The sequence below is a fragment of the Pyricularia pennisetigena genome (genome assembly GCF_004337985.1).
Source record: "Pyricularia pennisetigena strain Br36 chromosome 7 map unlocalized Pyricularia_pennisetigena_Br36_Scf_8, whole genome shotgun sequence".
Lineage (NCBI taxonomy): Eukaryota > Fungi > Ascomycota > Sordariomycetes > Magnaporthales > Pyriculariaceae > Pyricularia > Pyricularia pennisetigena.
The window spans coordinates 1,159,780-1,180,703 of record NW_021940920.1 but is presented as its reverse complement, the minus strand read 5'-3'; the positions used below and the strand labels follow the sequence as shown (position 1 = coordinate 1,180,703).

The 20,924-nt window shown below is 50.9% G+C and overlaps 7 protein-coding genes across 7 annotated transcripts in view; 4 read left to right on the top strand and 3 right to left on the bottom strand.

Moving 5' to 3' along the window:
• The window catches only part of PpBr36_09465 (uncharacterized protein), a gene marked incomplete at both ends in the record, with an annotated part of 2,649 nt that extends 1,515 nt beyond the window's left edge, over positions 1–1,134 (top strand). Inside the window, one exon of the mRNA XM_029896586.1 lies at positions 124–1,134. Coding sequence (XP_029744515.1) covers positions 124–1,134 — 1,011 coding nt within the window. The remainder of the gene's footprint in view (positions 1–123) is intronic.
• A 1,197-nt stretch (positions 1,135–2,331) lies between these two features.
• PpBr36_09464 (uncharacterized protein) lies at positions 2,332–4,435 on the top strand (the record flags this gene model as incomplete). The annotated part of the gene is made up of 2 exons (XM_029896585.1): positions 2,332–4,114; positions 4,185–4,435. The coding sequence occupies 2 exons, from the start codon at positions 2,332–2,334 to the stop codon at positions 4,433–4,435; spliced, it is 2,034 nt and encodes a 677-aa protein (XP_029744516.1).
• A 549-nt stretch (positions 4,436–4,984) lies between these two features.
• Positions 4,985–8,000, top strand: PpBr36_09463 (uncharacterized protein; the record flags this gene model as incomplete). Its single annotated transcript, XM_029896584.1, has 6 exons — positions 4,985–5,157; positions 5,257–5,328; positions 5,598–6,236; positions 6,430–6,612; positions 6,751–7,025; positions 7,117–8,000. The coding sequence occupies 6 exons, from the start codon at positions 4,985–4,987 to the stop codon at positions 7,998–8,000; spliced, it is 2,226 nt and encodes a 741-aa protein (XP_029744820.1).
• A 106-nt stretch (positions 8,001–8,106) lies between these two features.
• PpBr36_09461 (uncharacterized protein) lies at positions 8,107–9,763 on the bottom strand (the record flags this gene model as incomplete). The annotated part of the gene is made up of 7 exons (XM_029896582.1): positions 8,107–8,140; positions 8,243–8,858; positions 8,920–9,031; positions 9,213–9,235; positions 9,335–9,417; positions 9,521–9,564; positions 9,650–9,763. The coding sequence occupies 7 exons, from the start codon at positions 9,761–9,763 to the stop codon at positions 8,107–8,109; spliced, it is 1,026 nt and encodes a 341-aa protein (XP_029744822.1).
• Positions 8,549–9,389, top strand: PpBr36_09462 (uncharacterized protein; the record flags this gene model as incomplete). Its single annotated transcript, XM_029896583.1, has 2 exons — positions 8,549–8,820; positions 9,359–9,389. 2 exons carry the CDS (start codon positions 8,549–8,551, stop codon positions 9,387–9,389), a joined length of 303 nt encoding a protein of 100 aa, XP_029744821.1.
• Positions 9,764–15,455: 5,692 nt separating the features above from the next.
• On the bottom strand, positions 15,456–17,324 carry PpBr36_09460 (uncharacterized protein; the record flags this gene model as incomplete). Its single annotated transcript, XM_029896581.1, has 1 exon — positions 15,456–17,324. One exon carries the CDS (start codon positions 17,322–17,324, stop codon positions 15,456–15,458), a length of 1,869 nt encoding a protein of 622 aa, XP_029744514.1.
• Positions 17,325–18,984: 1,660 nt separating this feature from the next.
• On the bottom strand, positions 18,985–19,480 carry PpBr36_09459 (uncharacterized protein; the record flags this gene model as incomplete). Its single annotated transcript, XM_029896580.1, has 2 exons — positions 18,985–19,168; positions 19,461–19,480. 2 exons carry the CDS (start codon positions 19,478–19,480, stop codon positions 18,985–18,987), a joined length of 204 nt encoding a protein of 67 aa, XP_029744565.1.
• Between the last annotated feature and the right edge of the window lie 1,444 nt (positions 19,481–20,924).

Genomic DNA, 20,924 nt, shown 5'->3' with positions numbered 1-20,924 from the left:
CCCCCCTCAATCCATCAAAGGCTAGGGTGTCTTAGACCCAAGCCACCCACTTCCGCTAACTTGGAAACACCACCTTAGTTCTGCACAGGGAGATTGGTCTCGACTCCAGCATGTCATGTTCAGCCGGTAACGTGTCTTGCTGTGACACCCCATTCGGTCCTGAGTGGCTCGGACGATTCCAACGTGCACCTTTGGAGTCTTGCGCAGCTCTTGGAGCTTGATCCCATCGCAGAGCAAGCTCCGGAGCGTACCTTATCAAACCACAGGGCAGCCATCACGGCTCTCGTGGCGAGTTCCGGCGCAGAGGGCGGATCAAGCGCCACAGATTCAACACTCTGCGTTTCGGCCAGTAAGGACAAGACCTGTGTCATATGGAACTACCGCACCGGTCTTCCGTTACGAACACTCCTATTCCCGGCCTCTCCGCTCTGCCTCTCTCTAGACCCTTGCACGAGGGCATTGTGCCTCGCGGCCGACGATGGCTCAGTCTATCTGGTCGAGTTGTTCGGCGAGCCTGCACCGCTGCTGGGACCCCATGCTGCCGAGGCCGCATCGACTGTGGTGCAGGTGACATCGCCTTTTGGCATGGCACCTCCAGAGGCCGGACCGGCGTCGTGTCTGGCGACGAGCTACGATGGCACGGTTCTTCTGTCTGGACATGCAAAAGGAAAAATTCTTCAATGGAGCCTAGCAGACAACAGCCCGCCTACCGAATTAGCGGATCTCAATGCTGCCGTCAGCAATTTAGTTTTTGTGTCCCCACTGCCGTCATCAACTTTCGGCCAGTCGACGACAAAAACGCCTACCATCGTGAAACCTGCCGCCAACGCCGACAAGACTTATGCTTTCACGGCGCATTTCAATACCGATCTCGGTAGTTCTACTGTGCGGAGCAGGTTTGACAAATTGATGAACACGCCTGGGTTCTCCGAGGATGTGCTGAAGCAGGCAATTCTCGCATTCCAGCAACCATCTGCTACTGTGACAGCGGCAGTAGCGACCAATGGGTCATCGGATGACGGAAACGAAGTGGACGAGCTACGCCGCCAGAATGAAGAGCTGCTGCAGATAGTCAACGAGCAAAAAGCTCTTTACAAACAGGTTCTGCAGCGCCAAGACGGGGCGCAGAGCTAACGCCAGCTAGACCTTGAGATGGAAGATCAAGGCGAGCTCGAAAGAAAAGATAAGACGGAAGCTCTCTCCGCAATTCGATCCAAGATGTTGTTGGATTTCAACACCGATAAATGAGATACCCCCCGAAACCTCAAGGACGGAGACTTGAATCATTAGCTGCCAGAGACAAGATACATGGAATATGTTTACATACTACAATGTGACGAATAAAACCCCTAACCAGGAGGCTCAACGATCGAGTAGAAAACCGAACAAGGTTCATATCCGAGGGGGTAGCGGCTCATCTGATATTTCACGGAAGCTGACTTATGTTCCGTAGGCCTTGAAACATTGAATCGTCAGATCCAGCTCGACTCTATTCGGTTTCTTCGTTTCTCGAGTGTTTCTGTACCGTTGACCAATCAGATACTCGGCTGCGTCCAAACGCCTCGACTCTCTCCGTGCATTTGCCGGCCTTCCATGACCTCCATGTTGGTCTTGTCATATATCAGAAATTCATCTCTATGCCGAGGTTCCTGAGCTGATGTTGGGTTGACAAGACGGAAGCTTGACCTTATCGTAAATACTCTTATAGAATAAGCATTGATTAGCCGCGATGCTTGGGATTTGCTTATTTGTTTGTATCCCGAGACGAAATCTCTTGAAATTCATATCCTCATCACTGAAGATACCTGTCCAGAGAGCATCGAGTCACGATCCGCTCATGATCCGTTGCTGGATTCGTACGCAACAAGTGTGAGACACGCCACAATATCCATCATGAAGGTCATTACTAGGTCGTTGTTTATTGCAAAGGCCAACATGTTTGTCAACTCCCCACAATCTGCAAGGTGCAGTATTCATGTGGCCCAGTGAAACATCGTTTCATCCCATATTACGGCATAGTCATGAACACGGCTAGTCCAGCAGACGTGCCTATCTTGCTTCAAGGCTACCTCAGTGGTAAACAGCGGCTCTGCGATAAAAACACCTGCTCATCCTCGGCAGTGAAATGTTTGTTAGCGGACATCACCATACTCCCATTGCTCCCGAGACATTGAAGGATAGAGCAGATTTGAAGATCCATTCCTTTGCTTTTGGGTCCGTGTGTTTTCAATCTTTTGATCCTGTCGTCTGTGTGAGCAACATCCGGGCATGATTTGATACTTGATTACCCACTCTTCTTTCATCTTTGTTGAACAACATTATTCTCAAAACATGAGGCTGGACTCGGTGGTCTGTATTCTCACGGTCCTGGCGGCCGCAGCTGATGGCAGATATCTCTATCCTGGTCAGGACTCTGCTGCACAGGCCGCCGAAGATGATACCGTTCCCGGCCCCGACTACATCCTCCACGAGGAGAGGAATCCGCTGACGGAGCGTACCTGGACGCGCTCCCACCGGCTACACGATGGGACGATCTTGCCCATGCGTATCGGGCTCGTGCAGCAGAACCTGCACCGCGCCGAGGAGTTCATGAACCGCGTCTCGCACCCCTCCAGCCCGGACTACGGCAAGCACTGGACGGCCGACGAGGTCGTCGAGGCCTTTGCGCCGAAGCGAGAGTCTGTAGATGCCGTCATGGAGTGGCTAGCTGCGGAGGGCATCGAGCGCCAAAGGGTCAGTCTGAGCCTGGCGAGGACGTGGCTCATGTTCAACGCCACGGCGGCAGAGGCAGAGGCGCTCCTCAAGACGCGCTATCATGTCTTTAAGCATTCGGTCCACGGGCATTCGCACGTCGCGTGCGAGGGCTACCACATCCCACGGCACGTGGTGGAGCACGTCGACCTGATCACGCCCACGGTGCACTTTGACAGCCGCGTGGGCCAGGGCCGTCGGAACATCCGGCAGGAGCTGTCCCACGATGACGCGACGGAGCTGAAGCGTCGTTCTGAAGAGCCCACTGCCGCAAGTCTGCTTGATCGCCAGGGACGCCGAGGCCACGGTCTGCTCGGACAGCCCGGGGTCGGCGGTCCAAAAAAGGGCGCGGTGGTGGAGAACGCCATGCTCGACCTCAACAACTGCGACCGGATGGTGACGATCGATTGCCTGCGGGCGCTCTACTCCACCCCGCCGGGCGAGACGGCGGTGTCAAACAACACGCTGGGCATTGTCGAGTACACGCCACAGGCGTTCCTGCAGTCGGACCTGGACATGTTCTTTGAGCAGTTCGAGCCGCGGCTCAAAGGCAAGCCGCCGATCATCACGCTGCTGGACAACGGCGTGGTGCAGCAGAAGAACAGGTCGTTCAACTTCAACGGCGAGTCGGCGCTGGACCTGGAGTTCGCCATGGGGCTTGTCTACCCACAAAAGGCCACTCTCTACCAGGTCGGCGATCTGAACCAGGCGGCTTCCTTCAACAACTTCCTCGAGGCCATCGACGGCGCCTACTGCGACTATGACGGCGGCAGATCCGTCGACCCAAACGTGGACGCGAACTACTCGCGCAGGGTGGCGTGCGGCACCACGACGCCGACCAACGTCATCAGCACCAGCTACGGCTACAACGAGGCGGACCTGGGCGTCAAGTACGAGCAGCGGCAGTGCGCCGAGTACATGAAGCTCGGGCTCCGGGGCGTGTCGATGCTTTTCTCGTCGGGCGACGACGGGGTCGCCGGCAACTCGGGCCAGTGCATCGACGCGGCGACGGGCGCGTACAATGACGGCTCCGACGGCTACTTCAACCCGTCCTTTCCGGCCTCGTGCCCCTGGGTCACGGCCGTGGGCGCCACGGCCATACTCAAGGGGTCGACGGTCCACACGCCCGAGAGCGCATGCGAGCGCATCATTTTTAGCGGCGGCGGCTTCAGCAACGTCTTCAAGATGCCAGACTACCAGAAGGCCGCTCTCGACGATTACTACAAGGACAATGCGCCGCCGTACGGCCAGGAGAGGTACAACAACTCCCGCGCCGTCAGGGGGTATCCGGACGTCAGCGCCAACGGGGCCGACTACGTGACTGCTGTAAATGGCAAGTTTACGCTGAGTTACGGGACTTCTGGTGAGTTTTTTTTTTTTTTTTTTTCCTCCTATGTATCACAAATCGTATTGACAAAAATCTTTGATAATAGCATCCGCACCCGTGTTCGGCTCAATCTTGACGTTGATCAACGAGAAGCGCATCGAGGCGGGCAAGTCGCCGGTCGGGTTCGTCAACCCCGTCCTGTACAAGCACCCAGAGGTGCTCAACGACATAACCAACGGCAAGAACCCGGGTTGCGGAACGGACGGGTTCAACGCGGTCACGGGGTGGGATCCGGTGACGGGGCTGGGGACACCAAATTATAAACTCATGTTGGACGTGTTTATGAAGCTGCCTTGAACGAGGACGGTTATGAATGAGGGATGAGTACATTTGTTGGTAGGGATTTTTTTCTAGATTTAGATGGCGTTGGAGGATTGATTTGCAGCCATCTTTTTTTCACGTCAATAAACCAGTCTTAGACTCGATTGTTTCGCGTACTGGAATCAGTGAACGTACTTAATTTTATGTAAGTGTACCTAGACTTTTATAGCCGTATTTCATATCTCTCGTCCCGATACTACTTGACCAGTTGATGGACAAGTCGACTGGTTCCACTGACAATGGCAGAATTCCGCTAAGCGCCGAAGTAGTTCGGAGCTTACAATTCTCAGCCACGGCCGCAGCTAAACAGGGCCCCACGCTCTCTCTCTGTCACACACACACACACACACACACACACACACACACATTGCTGTGTTCTATCCGCCTTCCTTGGACTACAGTCTGATATTTTTGAGACCGCAAACTGGTTTAATAGCTCCGACTTGAGCATAGGTCTTACACGACACAAGACACATGTCGACTTTTCTTTTCTTTTTTTTAAACAAATAAAGAAACGCACGTATCATGAATGCCAATAGCAATCCAGCCACTGCGAGCAGCAGCAGCAGCAGCAATCCAGCGGCAGATTCGTCTCCGCAGGTCGGGGGCCCGCCGCGGGTCAACAATGCATGTGAGGCGTGTAGAGCGGCCAAGGTCAAATGCACGGCGAGCAACAGCCAGTTGGGCATTTGTCGGCGGTATGTATTCAAAACATTAGGGAACTTTCTTTTATTTAAGTGCCGGTCTATTAGATTTTTTCTACTTAAAAAAAATCTAATTATGTTATGGTGCTATAGATGCTACGAATCCAAGCGTGAATGCGTCTTCAAGACCGGCCCTCGGACCAGGAGACCACGACAGTCAAAACTGTAAGTTGATGACTTTTCCCAAGTTTTATATCTCATTATGAAAATCCCCTCCGTCTCCTCACCATACCCAGACGCCGAGTATATATATATATCGTCTACTCATTCCTTCGCCGGTCTTGTTACCTACACCGACTTAGTTCACCGGCGAGGACTTGATGCTCTCCCTCCTTCCATCTACCCAACTGTCATGTCCCTTGACTCACATATATAACCAAATAACCCAACCACCCCCATCCCAAATACCCTGCCTACTTACACCCGCCGCAAAGTAACCCAGCAGCAACCCGCCCACAACCACCACCGCCAGGCCCTTCCAAGACCTTCACCATCGACGTCAGCCTCCCGCAGGACGACCGGCCTCTGAACTTTGACATGCTCCGGGACTCGCACGAGGCCATCGTCGACCGCCTCTTCCCGCCGGACTCGCCACCAGCAACAACGGCACCGACGTCATCATCGTCCACGTACACCTTTGACTCGGCCTCGTCCCCGTCGGCGACAAACACCACCGCGGGCTCCGCAGCCGCCACATCATCCCCCTCCTCGTCGTCATGCACCACCGCCACCACCAAGACGGCGTCAGCGTCGGCGTCGGCGACGGGACCCCTCCGCCGCCCGCAGTTCAACCTCGACAGCGCCGGCTCGCTGCTCGCCACCTACCGCGACGACATGTCGCTCTTCTTCCCCGTCCTGTCGGTCCCGGACGGTGCCACAGTGCCCGACCTGGCCCGCGACAGGCCCTTTGTCCTGCTCGCCCTGCTCGCCGCGGCCAGCGGCTCCAGGACCGCCCTCAAGGGCGGCGGGAGCCTCTACGACGAGGAGTTCCGCAAGATCCTGGCGCTCAAGTTCGTCGCCGGAGGGGAGAGGAGCGTCGAGTTGCTCGTTGGGCTGTTGGTCTATACTGCTTGGTAAGACTTTTTTTTTTGATCTGTCTGATGTTGAGTTTTTATGTTGGTCGTTATTATGTTCCCCTGTCTTTTTTCCACAAAGCAAAGCCTGTAAAAATCACGCCCAAGGATACTGGGTAAATCTTGACAAGTGCGTCTCACTAGAGATACAACAGAGGCCTTTACTCTAACAGTCCACCGGTGAAAACTCCAGGTATCCGGTCCACCTGCGGCCACGAAACAAACAATCTGCACAGTATGTCCGCATGGCTGTGGATATGATACAGGATCTCGAGCTTGATCAGCCCGACTACCTCGAGCAGCACCGGGACCAGCCGCTCGAGGAACTCCTCGAGGGCATCCGGGCATATGTTGCATGCTGTTATCTGGTTCTCTCGTGAGCTTTTTTTTTTCTTTTTTTTTTTTTTTTTTGTTTCCCTGCTTTGATTATTACCACATCTCAGCGGTCCACCCGCAAAATGTCACATCGCCCAATCGGTCAAACCCCGCTGATGAACAAAAACCCTTTATAAAGACGAGCGGTAATGTACAGCCGCCCCTTGAATCTCCCCTTTACCGCCTGGACGGCCACCTGCTGCGACCTACTTGAGCGCGAGGCCCGCACGCTCGGCGATCGCATCCTCCCCTGGCTCCTGCGCCACCAGCATCTCGTGCTCGAGGTCATCGCCCTGGCCAAGGACGAGGAGAAGGGTCTGCGCTCCCCGTACCAGGCCGCCACAATGCTCAGAGGGTTGGACATGCAGTTCGCAGAGTACAGTGCACGCATGTCAGAGGAGATCGCCAACACCTGTACGTAAGCTGCCGCACTGAGTTTTGTTTTTCCACGATGGCAAATCAATTTCGGTAAACATGAAACAGAGAGAGGCTAACTCCTAAACAGCCGTTATGAGATTCACCACCCTCACGACGCAGATACAGCTCCTGACCCCGCACCTCTGGAAGCCCTCGACCATCACGCGGACGGCGACGCGCGTAGACCCTTTCCAGGACGCCTCGCGCATGCAGCTCGCGCTGCCGCACCTCGCCGACGCGCTGTCCTTCATGGGCGAGACGTTGGTCGGTGAGCGGCAGCTCACCAACCTCTGCAACATCGACTGGGGCCGATTCATCTTTGTATTCATCGTCGCCTTCCGCTTCTCCTTTGACATGCCCACCTGCGCCGGCTGGGATGCCGCCCTGGCGCGGTCGCAGATCGACCTGGGCCCGCTGCTGGATCGCCTCACCGACAGGTCACAGATGCGGGCGGACGACAAGCCCCGCGGCGGCATCCAGCAGCCGGGCGACGGGGTTCTTGAGGATGACGACATGACAATCGTTGGGGCCAGTCGGGTCGTTTTTGGCATGGTCAAAACCAAGTTCGACAAAAGAATGGCGGCTGTGAAACAGCAGCAACAACAACGGTCGTCCATCATGACGGGGATATGGTCTCTGTTCGGTAATGGCGGCGGCGATGGAGATGTACACCCAAAAATATCTCACGACAAAACGACCAGGGGTTGCCCAATGTTTGATGGTTCGCTAGATAGCTACATCCCGGTATGGGACGAGGCCTTCACCGATCAGACCGGCTCCGGTGTGAGCATTGCCCCGGGCGGTGCAACTAGCGGATTTGCGGATGCGTTTGGTGATATTGATCTAGACAACGGTATGGATGGGGCACAGTTCCAGCCGACCCATGACCTTTGGGCCACCATGACCATGGGATGGGCGGAGAGCGAATTTTCAGGGCAAAATCAGCCTTCTGATGGTGCGGGAGTCAGCTGAGGGTTACCGCCAAGATATATAATAAATTCCGTTGGTATCGTTTGGAGTGATTCGAATTCGTTTGATGAGAAAGCCCCCGGCCGCCCGCAAGGAAACAAGTTGCATCCTAGCCAAGTGGCTTTCTCCCGTAAACCAAAACACTAGATAACAAAAGGGATACATTAGTGTCTCAACGCAAGCCAAATAATAGTATGAAGGTCTCAAAAAAAAAAAAAAAAAAGAAAAGAAAAAAAAAGACTGACCCTTCAGAATAAGAATGGATGCTCGTATCCTTTATGTCGCGCTTCACATCCTCGAGAAAGTCCTTGAGATCATCGACATCCCATCCCAAGACCCTTGTAAAGAGCGCCATGCTGATGGCCTCGATACCCTGCAGCATGTCGTGCTGGAGCCACAAGCTCAGGTACTTGACCCGGCGACCTTTTGCCCAGGGATTGAGGGGCAGCTGCTCCTTTATCTCAACCACTTCCTCGAACCCGAGCTCCCGCATCCACTGGGCGTAGTGAACCGCATTGTCCCAGCGCCGCCCGATTCGGCCGCTCGCCTCCATGGCCAGCTCATTCCACCGCGCCAAGGCGCAGCCCTCCGGAGGCGGTGTCAGAAACTTGAAGGGCATGATGGGGTCGCGCATCTGCAGCCAGCCGCCAGGCGCGAGGCTGGACATGGCCGACTCCATGACGGCGCGTGGGGAACGGAAGCACGTCACAACGGCACGCATGTGGATAAAATCAAAGGGAAACGAAAAATCCCACTCGTCCTCGGCATCGCAGATCTGGAAGGAGCAGTTTGGTGGGACGTATGTGGGTTGGATGGGTGATAGGTCAGTGCCCACAACGTTGGAGCCGGGATTTTCTTGGGCTAAGTTGAAAAGCTGTCAGAGATGGGCCGGCTTTGTTTGTTTGTATGTGCTCACGCATACCAAACTCTATGGCCCAGATTCCTGTCCCTGTTGCTACGTCCAGTACGTTTCGTGGACTTTTTACTGGAGCTTGGTAGAGCTTGCCGTCCAATGACAGCTTGAAAACCTGATGCTGAAAGTCTACTCGTTACCCAGGCATATTAGCTTAGGACCCCTTCAAATAACTTGGGCTCATTCTGGCACCAGAAACTAACCAAGACGATCTTGTTCTGACTATATTTTATGCGTGAGAAATGCGTTTGGCGTTAGTTGGTTTACTACAGCTCGCCTTGGGGATCATGGTCGCATATTACCTCGTCGTTAGGCAGCGGGTATTCTATCAAGAGAGAAAAAAAAAAAACCCTTTAGAAGTAGCACATGGAACTCTATACGCATATGTCAAGTTGATTCATGGTGTGCATTATGGGTGACTTACTGCCCTCTTTGAACTTGTGATAAGTCCGGCCGTTTTCTACAACGTGCTCGTATAGACTAGAACTCAAACTTTGCGTGGATGACCTTGATTTCATGTTAACAAAGAAGCCATGTCAAGTCGGCAATTTCCTTGCCGACAAGTTTCATTTGATAGGAATAGGTTTATCCGACGGGTGGATAGACATACACGAAGCTCATACCCCCTACCGCCGAATCCATGTCCCATTCCGTCTGATTAAAGTCATCGCCGATGTTAGTCCCCGTAGATAACTGAATCTCACCAGAGCATAATAATTGGATCCATCGATGCACCCACACTATCAACCTCAAGAACATCCTCGTCGTCATTGTCGGCAATGTCGACCACATTGGGGCTAACGTCTAGGTTGGAGAAGAGGTCCTCGATTGTTTGGTTGTCCCCTTGCTGCATAGTGCGTGCAATGACTCTTTTTTTTTTTTTTTTCGGCCAATAAATAAAATGTGATCTAGCCTAACTGTATACCTCTTGGCTTTCTGTTCACTGGTTTCGAGACCCAACAGGTCTCAGGGGATTGATTTTGACTGCAGAAAATTAGATGACAAGTGGAAAAAATGGGTGGATCGACAGAGAAAGCGACCAAACGAAGAGTGACGGAAGTCAATAATATCTATTACAAGTGGTCGAATATATGAAGAAATCAACCAGCCTTCCAGGTCATGACGAAGGTAAGATTGATAATCCGACGCAGGTCGATCTGTACTCCATCGACCTCGAACCGGAACGCGCCGGCGATGCACATGAGCAAGGGAAAACCATGCAGTTAGATCGATACCCGCTCATGGGCAACACGAAGCGAAGAGGTAAAACCAGAAAACTCGAAGAAAGATTGTGGGGTAAAAAACAAAGGTCACACGCAGAAAGGGCGTCAGAATGAGGGACAAAACAATCGAATGGTATGCCGATAAATGTTGCCCGCGCAGAGGCCCAAACGAACCATTTTGCCCGGGCGCGGTTCATCCGGGCTCGTTAGCGGTAACAGATGGTGCTCCCGTCCAATGACCTGGGCCTATTGGCTAGGCCTTTCTCGGCTACGCGGTAGGTTTGCAGAAAGGGATGACAAGATCCTTGCATGCATGTGCTGCGTGTGTGGCTCAGCCTTCCTGACCAACAGCTTCCCATGCACGGTACTAATCTCGATGAGGTATATTGAACGGGCTTGGGTCACCGGGAGGTTCAAAGGAGCACCGGTAAGCGGTTGCGGGATCCTGCGGTGTTTTTGGTCTGTCGCTATTCGTAAGGTACGTACATGCCTCAGAAGAGGGGTCGCGTGCATGAATGAGATGGGATGTTTGACAGAATTGCGCGCAACTGCCAAAATCCTCAACTGCCCAACGTTATTGCGGGTCCCATACATGGTATGTGTCTGTAAATAGGCTGAGCGGGCCCCTTCCACCTCGTACTGTACTTTGCAGAGAAGCTGCATCGTAATTTTCGGGGGCCTATCTTGATGTGGAAAGCGGGACCGGGAGGGTGAAGAAAGTGCCCCGAACCTTTGGTTCCAAGTTTTTTTTTGTTCGTTTGCTGCTCCGTTCCTTTACAGAGTATCACCGCAGTAGTTGGTTTCAAACCGACCTGACAATTGGTCACTAGACTAGTTCAGGCCCCACTGAAAAAGAGGGTAACAGTAACAACAACACACTCCTCTTTCAGACCCTGGAAGCCATGTGATGGAGGTGCATCCAAGCTCTACTGACAGCAGTATCGACATGGTTTCCATCACATATACCCGTGCGTCGCGTTCGCGGTACATGGGTTCGACGCCGAGAAAAAAAAAAAAAAAAAAAAAAAAAAAAGAGATGTGCCTCTTACCATAACTGATCGTACTCTCTATTCATTTTACCATCGCGATCAGAGATCGACGCTTAAGCCTGGGTAGCTGGATTTATATTCAACCCAAAATGAAACATTTCAGCAATCCCAGGAAAAGAGCCGGCACATGACGAGAAGCGCGTTGGTGAAGCCAAAGTCACTCCACCCAGCAGGAGAAGCGAAGCTAATTGTCGGGAAATTTTGTGTATTTTGTCCAAAAAGTAAAAACCATGTACCGGTCTTCTCGACTTACTCCTTACCATTCGCTGGGCCTAGTAGGGCTGCATCGCATCGGTAACTGTCAGTGCCAAGATCGTCAGTCGAATGATCAGCCAAAATACCGCAGGTATGCTTGTTTGTCATCGTCAAAGCTTTCCAAGAGACTTGCAAATCTGGTTCTTGTTCCTCAAAGTCAAACAAACCTTCAAGGTATCTTTCGGCTGACGAATATCCAAACTTTACATTTACCCGATGCTGCATTAATAACATTTTGGTCCTCCTTGTTCTCGAGGGGTTCCGTTTCCAGAGCCTCGATTACCACCAATCAATCAATGTTGAACCTAATTTGCCGCGCCTTAACCTCGGTGGTTGTTTCCCGCCTTTTGTGAGAGTCCTGTTCTTCAAGGACCACTCCGTATGGAAAGTATAATTCCCTTGCCATCTTGTCCATATCCACCAAAAGCCTGGAGGGGAGGGGTCCCATCCCAAGGGATGATATGCGCACATGCCTGCTGGTTCCTTGACTGACCCCGTCAGGACCCTCGGCACTTGGCGAGTTTGTGCCTCTCGGCAACACTTACCTGGAAGATGAAAACCTAACAGGAGAGAACCTCTTCTCAGTGTTTCAACAACATGAGCACCACTTAAAAGTAAGGTGAAGATACTGGTAGATAAGCATTCGATAAAGTCAAACCTTGCTCTTTGTCCTCCCTTGTCTTTCTGCGGAAATTTACGGAATTCGAAGGAACTAAAAAAAAAAAAAAAAAAAAAAAAAAAAAAAAAAAAAAAAAAAACCCTAATCTCGCACACTCACAGTCACTCTCCTGGCTTTATGTGTCACGTCGTCAGAGCAACGACACAAGGTTAGCATCCTTGTTTACTCCCTTACTTTGCGAGATTTTTCTTTCTCTTTCATATGTAATCCTCCTGCCCATCCAACAGTTTGCAGTCTGGTGTATGGATGGGTGGCTGCTTGGATGCTATTAAGGTTCTCATTGGATACTCGGGCCTGACCTCCCATCCCATCTATCAACTTGGACAGCACTAGGTCTGATCTAGTTCCCGCAGCCACTAGTGAGCCGTGGTGCAATATGAGCTATCACATGTCTTACCTTCCCTTTGTTGGCACGCAGAAAAAAAACTGAGGGTGGGAAGAAAAATTTCCAATGGAGAAGAGACAAGAAAAAAAAAAGAAAAAAAAAAGAAAAAAAAAAGAAAAAAAAAACCTTCCTAGTCAGACTAGCGCGCGGCTTGTACCGCGAATCAAAAATCTCACCCGCTCCTCAATGAATCCTGATTTCGTTCATCCATAATCCCAAAACAAATTTGTGATTTGTGACAGAAAAAAAAAGACTCAGGACGAAAACAAGAGGGGTGACGAGGGTTTGTTGAGCGCGGCTGTTGTTTTCTTACTCTTTTTCTCCCCCCTCTCGTCATCTCTCACTCGTTCCTCGTCTGAGCAAATATTGACCATTGAGGCTGTGCCGCAAGCAAGTGTTCACGTACCCGTAGCAAAAGCAGAATGTCGGTGTGTGGAGTGAGAAATAAACGAGAATGACTCTGTACTCCGTAAATAAAATGAAACTTTAAACAGTTCCTTGGCTATTGCACAGAGCAATATATACCTTGCTTTGGTACATTAGTACAGGGGCATTTTGCACCCTACTTGGCGTATTCTCGTATCAACGTATTTCAAATACCCGTCGGCAGGCAATGAGGGGGTTGTATGTATGGTCTTGTCCGTTAACGACTATCCGCCGCCATTTGCAAGACATTTGAGACACGAAGAGAGAAAAAAAAAAGAAGAAGCAACACACCCCACATATCAGTGCACGAGCACAGATCTAAGGCAGAAAAAGATCGAGCAAACGAAAAAGCAACACCCGAAGAGAAACAAAAAAAAAGAGTTCGGAAACCATGCAGGGTCCCACGCACGCACAGGCTGGACACCAAAAGCTGGGTTGGTATCTAGGGTAACCCCTCACCATTCAAGGCATTATGTGGAATCCGTACAGGCTTACACCCGACCTTGGAAGAGAGGTGCAGCAAGAATCAAAACAAAAGAAAAGAAGAAAAAAATCTGTATGATGTTTCCCTTGTGCACTTATCTAAACTTTGCTTTGTGGGTTGGAGGCCCCGATCAGTTCGGCTCAAGACCTTCAAACCTTGGATATTATCTCAAAGAGGAAAAAAAAAAAACCGATTCAACTTTCTTGGTATCTCTAGTAAAGTGACTTTCCCCCCCTTGGCGGCCTCATTCTTTCGCCTGGTGCCGCGTGTAACCCATTTTTCTGGGTACGACCAAATTTGCATACCATGTATCGAGTCCTTGCTGTCTAAGCAGTAGTATGAATCGTTCATGCCCATGAAGAGAGGGAACAACAAGAAAAAGAAAAAAAAAAGTTAATTTTTGACCGACCCAAGATTTGCCACAGACAACAAAACACATCCCCCTATCCATGAGAAATATCAGATGACCAGTAGAAAAGCAACATGTATCTTTATGAACGCAAAACACCTAATATGTGAATAAGAGTCGGCATGGGAATAAACATCAAGTGTGGGATTGACAGTGGTAAAAATCGCCGACTGAACACCTCGATAGTTGTGGCTAAGACATGTTTAGGAATTGGGCCGAGTTTCTCAGAGTTCAAACCGAGTTGCCCAGAGATAAAAGAAAAAAAAAAAGTTCCAGAAACGTTTCTTTTCCAGAGTAATAACGGGTAGAGAGGGAAAAAAAGAGGGAAAAAAAATCAAAAAGAAAACCAAAGAAAAAACAGTCAAGCCCAAGCCCTCCCTTATCCTGTAGGTGCGACCACGAAGCGCCATATTTTCCAAGTTACTGCCTGCGTTGGCGATGACCTGACCGTGCTGTTGCCATTTCGCCGTGCCCGTGATCCAAAATCAACTACCGGTCGCAGACAAACCGCTCCGTGGGGCCATATTTCGTTGCCCGTTTCGGCAGGCGCTGCATTGTAAGGACAAACACCCATATATCTTTCTTGACACATGTCCAATCTCCTCACTGACTGATCGGACCATGTTTTCATTTTAGTTTCCATTTTAGAAGCCTTGTGTATCTTGTAACTCGACCGACTAGCGAGCTGGGCGACGGGACGGATGTGAGATCCGTAACGCTACCGACGCAGGTGATGAATCGCTCGCTTGTCAATTCCCCAGGATCCGGATTAAGATCTTAATCCCACCCCTTTGAACTCTATCCCAATGATTGGAATCTAAGACACGATCCATCAAGGTTTTGCTGCTGTGCAAACAAGCAGAAGAAAAGACATGTACGGGACGTTCGAGTACGCGCTGAATAAAGTGTTTTATAGTGCTAGTAGGGAATGTGTAGTAGAGGACCCTGATGAGGGGGTAAGAAACATCAGAAACCTCGCGCCGTGCTTGCTATGGAAACTTTGCAGTGCTGGATACAGAAATCAACGCAACGCCGTAAGACTCCGAGCTAGTGACAGATGGTAACAGTGCATTCGAAGCTTGCTTCTCCGCTTCTCTGGCAATTGTGCTGTGTAGTGAACGTCGAACCCAACAGCCAAACAAACAAAACAACCAATCCCGTGCTTTAGGCCTTGCCTCCCTGTCCCGAAAACTCCATCCGGAACGTCAAATCGCGATGGGGGAATCATGCTTAAGGAGTAGTGTTAAGGTTTTCCACCGCTGCCGTGTAAATGATGACCAATGATGCAGAACCCGACAGAAGACAGATGACCCCGAACTCGCTGTGCCAAAAAGATGAGAAAACAGAAAGAAAACAGATATGTAGACAGAACCCATGCAATGCCAAGTGAGGAAAAAAAGGGAGAAAAAAGAAAAAAGAAAAAAGAAAAAAAAAAAAAACACAAAGAAACATTGAAAGATGTGAAAAAATTGCCCTTGGCGTATGATGCTTTTAAACTTCTTTTTTTCCCATATGCATCCGCGTAGCAGCACAAATAATAAAATTCGATGTGTATCAAACATTGTAGTAAAAGAATTAACAAAAAAAAAAAAGCGATGCTGTATGTGAGAAAACTCTAGTCCAGGAAGGCCCGATCTATCTTCCCATCATGAAAGAAGGAAAGCTGCTAGAGCCGCCAGTGACTGGCGTCGGACCACCCGCCATCATGGTGTTGCCATAATTAGGGGTGTTCCAGATGTTGCTTGGCGGCGAGAACTGCGCAGCTGACGACGGCGTGTTATTGAAGGAGCTGTTCATCATGGAACCATTCGTGCCCGAAGATGTAACAGGCGAAAATGTGGACAAAGAACGGCTGGTGCCCATACCACCCAGACCAGGTGGCGCAGAGAGTCCAGGCGGCGGTCCATTTGCTGTGGCGAAATTACCGACCCCGTTGCCATTCATCATGCTGTTCATTGATGATAGAGGGCTGGTAACGCCGGCGCCGACCGGGTTTTGACCCGACCGGACTCCAAGAGGGTTTTTAGAGAAACTGAGCCGGATGCCGCCCTTGACACTGTTGTGCAACATGTGACCGTACAGTTCATGTAGGGCCTTGGTCGCGAATGATACGTCTTCGAACTCAACAAAGCACATGGGTCCATTCTGCTTGGTGCGGAAACACAGGCGCTTGTAGCCCCGCTGCTTGGAGAATGTGGCCTTGAGCTCTTCCTCTGAAGTGTCGATCGGCAGATTCCCAACGTAGAGCGTGTTGCATGGTGGATTCTGATCTGCAGGGTTGACCGGGGGGAAACTGTGGCCCGGCAATCTGTGGCCCCCGAGATATCCCATCGTGGGAGTACCCGCCCCATTCAACATGGTAGGTGACATAGTGTTGGTGTGCGCAGACAACTGATTAACGGGCGAAGGACCGTATGGAGCCATGGGGTGGCTATTGGTGTTGAGTGACAGGCCGGCCATACGCGAGATTGGTAGCTGCGGGGCTGTTGCCCGTCGCGCTTGTGTAGCCATGGCACCATTCTCAGCATATGCAAGGGGGTCTTTGAGAAGTTCTCCGGTCTCGTCATCATCTGCGGCGTCATTTATAAGGGACTTGCCCGACATGCGCGTGCGTTGGTCGGTTAGGTGGTTGCCAATAGGCGACTGAGGGGAAAATATGTTCTGGAAGTGATTGGTGGTATCCGAGGCGGACATTTCGTTCCCATAACCACCGTTAATTGGAGGCGACATAGCCTCAGACGACCCGAACGACCCTGCGCCGTTAAATCGCGACGGTTGGCGGGATGAAGTGACTGACGACGTGGCCGAGGATGACGCGGATGTAGGCGCGTCGCCGTTCGTGTATCTCCTGCCGTTAGGAGAGTTTCCACCGACGATCTCGACCATGAGCTCGGCATCGTTGGATATGTTAGACTTTCCATCAAGCATGCTCTTGATGTTTTGCGCTCCAGCAGGTGTCTTGACCTTGACCAAAGCACTGCGGAAACCAGGGTCTTCCGAGTGTTCTGCGGGTAGCACATCCACGTCCACTAATTCCTCGCAGAAAACCAGCATCAAGCGTATAGACTCCTTCGACGTGTTGAGTGGTAAGCGCCTGATGAGGACCGAAGTTGTCGAGGGCGCTGCGTTGTTGAAAGGTGTGCCTACGGCGAAAGATGGTTGATCGCGCTCAAAGGCGTTGACTGTAGTACCCCCAGACATGGTCGCAAAGCTAGACTGTGAAGTCATCGACGGTCGGAAGGAAGGCGGCTGAGCGAGGAAAGGTGAAGCTGCCATTGCATTCTTCGTCGCGCCGGCCGATGCACCCGTGGGGCTTGAGCGGAGCGGGCGGACGTGATTAGGGGCGAACGCAGAATGCGCCGCCAGCGGTGTTGATGATGGCAGTAGTGGCTCTGGCGCGGATGAAGTTGTCGACGATGCCCTCGACGGCGATTTCGAGGACGAGAGTGAAGGCGTGTCGGGTATTTGTCGATACTGCTGTGGTGAGGTGTGATCTTCGCTCATGCCTCGAGAGGGTGGTTTCGGTACATGCAAAAAAAAAGTAGCCTCAACAGGGGAGCTTTTGTGGTTGGGGGAAGACAAGACTTGAGCAAATCGATGACGATCGCGCGACCTCAAATTATCTTGCCAAAAGCCTCGACGTGCGACCAGTACCTCTAGAGCTGGTCGAGTCGGCTCATTCGAGTCAAGCAAAGTCAGGTTTGACCAACAAAAACCCCAGAAATAATTCGGGGAAAGGACAGGCGGTTCGGTCAGCGATTAGCAGGGACGAAAGTGGAGAGGGAGGCTTGGTAAATTGATTGATTGATTTTGCTGAGGAATGTGATGGGTCGAGAAAAGTCGGATCGCGCGCCTATGTTGCGACGTAAGTATGCGTGCGCAGTGCAGTTGCAGTTGCAGTTAGTTGTATGTAGGAATTGAACGATGCGTCAGTGTGTGATGGCTGTGGAGTGCGGTGCGTCTTGGTCTTGGCCCAAAATCAGGCGAAAGGTGAGAAGCGGGCTTCCAGAGAATGGTCTGCTTGGCCGATTGTTGCTCTGCGGCGAAGAGAAAGCTGCTAATCTGATGCCGGGCTGTCAGCGCGGAAAGGAATGCAGCCAGGCGAGCGGCCGATGGGGAAAAAATAAAATATGATTGATGAGGGACAAAAAAAAGACCAAAGGGGGGTGAGGTGTAAAAAAGTTGGGAGGGAGGGGGGAGATCGCCCTGCTTTGTGTGTGTGAGAGAGGGCGGCTTGTCGCAGATTTTGGGGGTGACGATGGGTAAGGTTGAGGTTAGGCAGGAGCCTGGTAGGGTACCTAAGTTAGCTTGGTACCTTGATCAAAGTACCTCGCCCAATCCCCAGCCCGCCCCCGTACGGGCAGCTTCCAAGTTCAGAAGAACGTTCGAACCCGCCCACGGGCATCGAGGAAGACCCCCCCCCCCCGGAGATCAAAAGGCAAATTAAAACGATAAAAAAGTCCTTGAACACCGAAACATGTCAGTTTCGATTGGGCTACGGTATTTGGACCGTTACAGCGGCCATGGCGTTCTTTATTTTATTGGCCATCTCTAAACTTTACTAAGTCCCGTCCAGCATTGTCAAAAGGCAAACTGCAACAACAGGCAAAAAGAGTAACATTGTCAGATTGTTTCGTCTTCGGAAAGGAAAGTCTGCTGAGGTGTGTGTGGAATTTTTAATTTAATTTTTTTCTTTTATTATTACTATTATTATTATTATCACTATCATTATTTTACTATGGTATTCCCTAAATCTTCTGGCGGGGACGTGGCCGGGTACCTTTCAAGTCGAGCTGTCCACGCCTGGGTGTGGTGGTACCCTCTCTTTCACTACCAGATAGACGGACTTGACGGCTACATACTGTATGGTACAAGTAAGTAAAAAAGCAGACAGTGGAGGTCACGACGAGGGTGTGAAGCCGATTGATACAGGTTCTTCGTGGATGCGTCATCTCTTCGTCGCATCAGACAGCCATTCATATCAAATACTCGTACGTTTTGTAAAAAGCCGGCGACAAAATAAAAAAACGAACAAACGAAGCAAGCACAAACGTAGACAATACAATCTCAGGATGGGGTCTCGGAGAGCGAGGTCATGAAAAATACTGATGTGGGTGTGATGTGTGCTGCTTGCGTGTGGATGCTCAATCAATTAATGAGAACCTCAGTGTCGGGCAGGCACAGGGGCTGGGCACGCTCGGCAGGGCTGGTTGGCACTGCCCCGTGCCAAGTTGATGGTGTCCCACTCTGGGGACATCAAGATGCACGCCCCACATGGCCATTCCGCGTTGGTCTGTGCTCGCCTATCTGCTTCTCTGCAGCGCGTGTCCTGATTCCACACTGATTCTCTAGGTAAACTCTAAGGATACCTGGCAAAACTGGCCAAGCCAGCCTGGACTTGGGTGGACTTGGAGGAGCCAGACTACTTTACTACTTACTGTACAGTAGTGGCTGACCCCACCATTCGCAGCAAGGCCTGATCCGAGTCCTGGATGCGATTTAATGCAACCCAAGAAAGCAAGCGATCAAGCAAGCACGCACACCTTGGACGCGATAAATTACCTGAAAACACAAATACTGCGACGCATACATCCATTTAACGCCGAATTTAATCGCCTATTGCGAACAAGTTCGGACCACCTGGCGTCCTCTCTATCCATTTTGATTAGATACATAGATATGGTATTTTGCTGGTCAAGCCGTTTGATGCGCAGGTAATCATGATGTACTTCGTCTGTGAATAAATTCACGCGTTGCTGCATTGGTCAACATCAGCCAAATGCTACTGAAGCCGAAGTTAAGTGTCTAGGCAGGGAGTACCCCGTTTTATCAGACTGTGCGACAGCCGGACAAGTGACACCGGCTACGAACGACTTTCAGCTTACACGCACAGATGGGAAGGCTGGCTCACGAAAAAAGTGGTCCCGAAAGTAGTCTACCTACTTGAGGTACTATAGATAGGCATGCAGTTGACATGACGAAAGCAGCCTGGCTCGCTATCGAAAATAATCTTCAGTGTTTTTGGACTACTACAAGGTTCAGTGCCATGACACGCTATTCTAACAGTTTTTTTTTTTTTTTTGACCAGAACCGAGGGTACTAGTGGTACAAATTCCATCATTGTCGGCACAACAGAAGAAGGGGGACATAAAACCAGGGCGTCAGCGCATCCTGGTTTCGGTAAGTAACATAAATCTTTCGATAAAGAGTGCACTACCGATCCCTAATTCGGCACGCAGCATGCACTCTGTCCCTTCGTGCCTTCTAGGGCGGGCCAAATAACCTTTCGGCCTCATGGTTCGTCAAGTCAAGGGCCGGGGTAGCCTTCTACCGCTGTATGCTGTATGCACAGATGGGACCGGTGAGCCGTCATGGAGGGGCACTCTGTCCTCTTATACGTAAAGCTTCACCTGCGGTTCTCACACCGGAGATTCAGAACTTACAGCGCACATTAACAGATGGATGGACAATGCTGGTCAAAGCTTTCCTAGCCCTCCTTTACGTCCATGGTATTGTGAAATCAAGGCAACCCAACAAAAGATAGCGACAAAAAAAAAGAAAAAAAGAAAAAAAAAACAGTACAGATATTATTCCTCACTATGAATTCTGAATGGTCCAGTAGAGCTGCCTCCTCATTGGAGATCAGATGGTCAAGCGCTTTGCACGTTGTCATAAATGCACAGAGTTTTCAACACCCTTGCACTGATACAAGACCAACGGCCACATGCACTCGGCGCAGTTCACAGCTTGAAAGTGATGTGTTTGCTTCAGATACTAAGTAGCCAATCAGCCAATGTATGTACCTAGGTATATTGTGTAAGCTGGTACTTTTGCTAGCATTTGGTATGTCAAGGTCTGTAACTCAACATGGAAACATCCGGAACCCTAGGCAGTTACTCTCTCGTCCCGCAGCTCTCACTCTTTTTTCCTCTCTCCTTGCTACTCTCCCTCACTTTGGTTTATCCCTTACTTAACCCGGTGTGATTACTCCGGAACTTGGCAAACACACGCGTGACACGTCTGCCAACCTCTCAAGTACACAGCCAACAGGGATCACAACAGATGCGCATCATCCCGCATTCTGCTGTCATCATTAAATTCTTT